Source organism: Monoraphidium neglectum (genome assembly GCF_000611645.1).
Source record: "Monoraphidium neglectum strain SAG 48.87 unplaced genomic scaffold scaffold02945, whole genome shotgun sequence".
NCBI lineage: Eukaryota > Viridiplantae > Chlorophyta > Chlorophyceae > Sphaeropleales > Selenastraceae > Monoraphidium > Monoraphidium neglectum.
Window position 1 is genome coordinate 2473 of NW_014010683.1, and position 4137 is coordinate 6609.

General features: G+C 65.2%; 2 protein-coding genes across 2 annotated transcripts in view; both read left to right on the top strand.

The window, feature by feature from the left end:
- The window catches only part of MNEG_11869 (hypothetical protein), a gene marked incomplete at both ends in the record, with an annotated part of 3218 nt that extends 2368 nt beyond the window's left edge, over positions 1-850 (top strand). The window contains 2 exons of the mRNA XM_014039658.1: positions 163-318; positions 540-850. Of these exons, the coding sequence (XP_013895112.1) occupies positions 163-318; positions 540-850 (467 nt within the window). The remainder of the gene's footprint in view (positions 1-162; positions 319-539) is intronic.
- Positions 851-2220: 1370 nt separating this feature from the next.
- On the top strand, positions 2221-3869 carry MNEG_11870 (hypothetical protein; the record flags this gene model as incomplete). Its single annotated transcript, XM_014039659.1, has 3 exons — positions 2221-2898; positions 3229-3455; positions 3728-3869. The coding sequence occupies 3 exons, from the start codon at positions 2221-2223 to the stop codon at positions 3867-3869; spliced, it is 1047 nt and encodes a 348-aa protein (XP_013895113.1).
- Between the last annotated feature and the right edge of the window lie 268 nt (positions 3870-4137).

Genomic DNA, 4137 nt, shown 5'->3' on the forward strand with positions numbered 1-4137 from the left:
CACGCGCCCTGCGCGCCCCGCGCCTCCCTGCTTGACCCGGCGCCGGCGCCGGCGCCCGCCCCACCGCGCTCCGCCCCAGCGGCTGCCTGCAGCCGCAGCTCCCTCTCTTCATGACACCCTCCGTTCGATCTGTATGATCTGTGTGATCTGTGTGATCTCCAGGCGCCCGCGGGGAGCACGAGGCCATGCCGCCGCCGCCGGAGGGCTCCGACCTGTTCTGGCTGGACCGGCCCGTGCCCCACTCGGCGCTGCTGCCGCTGGTCGACCTTACTGTGCACCACGGCGGCATGGGCACGACGCACGCCGCCGCCGTGGCAGGTGCGCGCGCCGCGGGGCAGGGGGGGGGGGTTAGGGGCCCTCTTGTCTCTCGCTCTCGCTCGATCACGCAGGAGCTCGCAGTGTTGCGTGCGATCGACTGCATGGGCTCGCTCCCGGCAGCTGGCGTTGAATGAATAATCCTGCCCCCTTGAGGGCCCTTGGTTTCTCAGCCCCCGAAGCCCAGGCCCGGCCCTGTTTCATCGCGACCCCACCACCCGCAGGCCGCCCCGCGATCATCGTGCCTGTCAGCCTGGCGTCCGACCAGGTCTTCTGGGCTGACATAATCCGCCGCCGCGGCGCCGGCGTCGCGAGCCCGCAGCACGCAGGCGCGCTGACGGCGGCGTCGTTCGCCCAGCTGCTGCAGAAGGCGCTGGGCGCCCTGCCTGTGCTGGCGGCGGCGGCGGCGCGGCTGGCGGAGGGCGTGAGGGCGGAGCCCGACGGCGTGGGGGCGGCGGTCGGGGCGCTGCGGCGGGTGATGGCGGGGGAGGCGATCGGCAAGGGGCTGCCGGCGCCGGCGCAGGCGGCGGCGTGATGCGTGGGGCGGGCGCGCGGCGCGCTGAGGCCACTTTGCATTGCGCCAGCACGAGCTGTGGGGATGGTGAGGGGGAGGGTGTGTGTGGCTTCGCGCACGAACTTGGGAATGCGGTGGTGGGTGGTTGGGGAGGAGGGGGCGGCTGGGTGACCGCATCTGTGGTTAGGGGTTGCTACACACTGCAACCGCATCATGTGGGAATATTTGTGACTATACATGTTTTCATCAACACACCACAAAGAGTCCTTCAGAAAAGGCTGGGGTGCTTTTTTGACATCCTGTCATCTGGGTTGAGGCCGCCCCTGCCTCCACTAGAACTGTTCTTTAAGTCAGATTCCACTGATATTTGAGGCACCTTGGGCCACGTACACTTTGTATTCCCAAAAAATCTACTGGTGTGTGGAAAGAGGGGGAATGTTTTTGATATACGTGCTGTTTGGGATGGCATGTGGGACGGCCTCGCAGTGTAATCTGCCGCAATTCCCGCGGAGCTCGACATTTTGGAGGGTGTTGCGGGGTCTTGCCAGATGCAATGCGCCAATGGGTGATGACCGCTATCAGGGCAGCTGAGGGCTTGAGTTTCTTTGTCCACCACGGCGACACAATTACCTTGGTTTTTGCGGGCTGCGTTGGCTGAGGCTGTCACAGGACACACACGCGAGCAGCTGCCTGCTCTTCGGGCTGCCTGTTCTGGCACATGCACTGTGTGCCACCAGCAAGGACATCGTGGTGTAATTTATTCCGAAGATAATATCTGATAGCATCAGCAACCCAATTTCGCCCAAGTCGCGCGACCGGCCATTTCCCGTGGCATTGAAAAACCGTTTGTCAAACACGTGGGGTCGAGCGATCTTCGTATGTTGATCGCTCTTCCAGTGCTGTATACAGCAAGAAATCTCAATTTTTCAAACCACACCTATTTTGTCTTCACCACCTAGCACTGCATCCTATCCAGACCGCTGCGGCACTGCGTGGCACTGGCGCGACTCGTGCGATTCGTGCTGTGCCTGACAGTTTTTTGCAGGATTAAACACATACCCCTCTGATCCAAGATCGTGTCAGGCGCACGGTGGGTGGCCCGAACGCTCGAACACTCCGTTGGAGCGGGTTGACCCTTGCTGTGCACCCTCATTGGAGATAGTGACTGCGGTCTTAGCGATTATTCGACGATTTTACACGTAGCATGCTGCCACCGCAGCCGTGCGCGTGGCACTGCAGCCAGCGGCGGCCGGGAAGTTTGACTGTGATCGGGCGCGTGCCGGGCGCAGGCCCATGATGGCCGGAGACACACGCACAGCCAGTGAGGCAAAAGACCCCAAATAATCTTGACACAGACGCCCTTGATCACCACTTGCTATCTGCAGGTTACCATGGCCCGATCCGCACGGGCTGCCGCGGTCCTGGCGGCCTGCGCGCTGCTGATAGCGACAGCGGTCCACCCCTGCCGGGCAGCCGACACCGCCGCCGCCCCCGCCCCGTCCGCCGAGGCCGACCTGCCGCTCTCCGCTGGCAGCAAGCCCGGCCTGCCGCCCGCCTCGCTGCCGCCCGGCGCCACCCGCGTCCTCACCGTCCCCGCCGCCGGCGCCGCCGCCGAAGCTGCCGCCGCCGCCGCCGCGGAGCGGCTCGCCGCCGACGGCGCCCGCCGCCGCGGCCGCCCCCACTTTCACGGGGTGCCCGTCCCGCTGGCGGGCTCGGCGCTCCTGCTAGGAGAGCTCAGCCAGGGCGCGACCCCCTCCGTCATCACCGTTGAGGACGACCCCTCCCCTACCGACGCCCCCGCTGCCGCTGACGGCCCCGGCCCCTTCGACTCCGCAGCGCATGACCTGGATTCACACCTCGCCGAACTGGTCGCGTCCCTGCGCCCCACGCTTGACAGCGCGGCCGCCATACGCATGGCAGAGCCCGCCGCTGCCGCCGGCCCGGCGCCCGGCGGCGAGGCGCCGTCCGCGGCGCCTTTGGTTTATGAGTTCGATGATGACCACGATCCCGGTTTCCTCGACATGATGCCGAAGGGGGGCATCGCTGACCTGGACAAGCTTGCCAAGGAAGTGCGTGTGCGTGTGCGCGTGTGTTGCATGTGCGTGTTTGCGAGTGTGTGCGTGCGCATGCGTGTTTGTTTGACCGCACGGTGCGTACGCTTCAATGCATCCGCTTACCAGATGCGATTTCAGCAGGCTCATGTGCGCCAGCTGTTGGGGTGACGGGCAGAGGCGTCTTGCTGTCGCCGCACCCTCCGTCCCAGAGTTTGTCGCTCAGCGGGTTCAGCAGGGCTTGGCCGCCCCCGCTTGCCTGTCAGTGCGCATCCACCAACTTGTTCGTCCATCCAACGGCGCGATTGACATTTCATCCGCAATAATCAACATCTTTCTCTCCAACAGGCAGTGACCACAGCAAACGAGGCCCTGGGCCACGTCGCAGACGCGGTCAAACACGCCGTGGACTCGGTCAAACTCGCCGTCAGCGACGCCGAGGGCGAGGCCGCGCCGGAGGCTTCTGACAAGAAGTACTTTATGGGGTGGCTGGGCGGTGACGGCAAGTGGGTGCCCACCGATGCCAAGGGGGAGGTGGCCGCCCAGGCGGCGCCAGCCTACTACGTGACTTTCAGGTGCGACACTCGCAGCAGGCACACCCATTCCTCCCTCTCGGAGGCAGCGCGGCGGGGCGCGAGGCGTATCGAACTGCATCGGCCTGTTGGGGCCCGACGAAACCGCTACAGGGCTGCGACGCCTTGCGCTGCGGCCGCTCCTTCGGCCAGTCGCCGCTTGCTGTGACGTGCGCCAGACCGCGCCCTTCGGGGCTAACTCGCGTGTCAATGCAACCCACCTGCGCACTCATCCTGCGCACCCCCATCGCCCCCTGTCCTCAACTGTGCCCCAGCCCGTCCTTTGGCGTCGAGGTTTGGGAGGTCGACCCGGCCTTCTGGCCGTGGCCGGCCTACAATGAAAGCGAGAGCAGCGACGGTCTCCCCGACTGGTTCCCGCCCTTCGAGGCCGGCGGCAACGCCGGCTACGACTACTGATGACGTCATCATAACCGGTGACTTCGTCGCTCGGCGCCGTGCGTTTGTGGCGGCTGCAGGTGGGGCCGCCGTCCAAAGGCATCCGGCATGATTTTCAGCCTGTTTGCATGCTTTGTGGCCTTGCCCTACCCCGGGGTTCTACGCCGAGCACGGCCAAACTGGAAGATTTGCAACTGCTGCCAGCGGGTCGGTGACCAGACACGTATTGCGCGTGGATGGCTGATCGTGGCCCTGCCTTTTGCTCATGCTCACATTGCAAGCTGAAGCA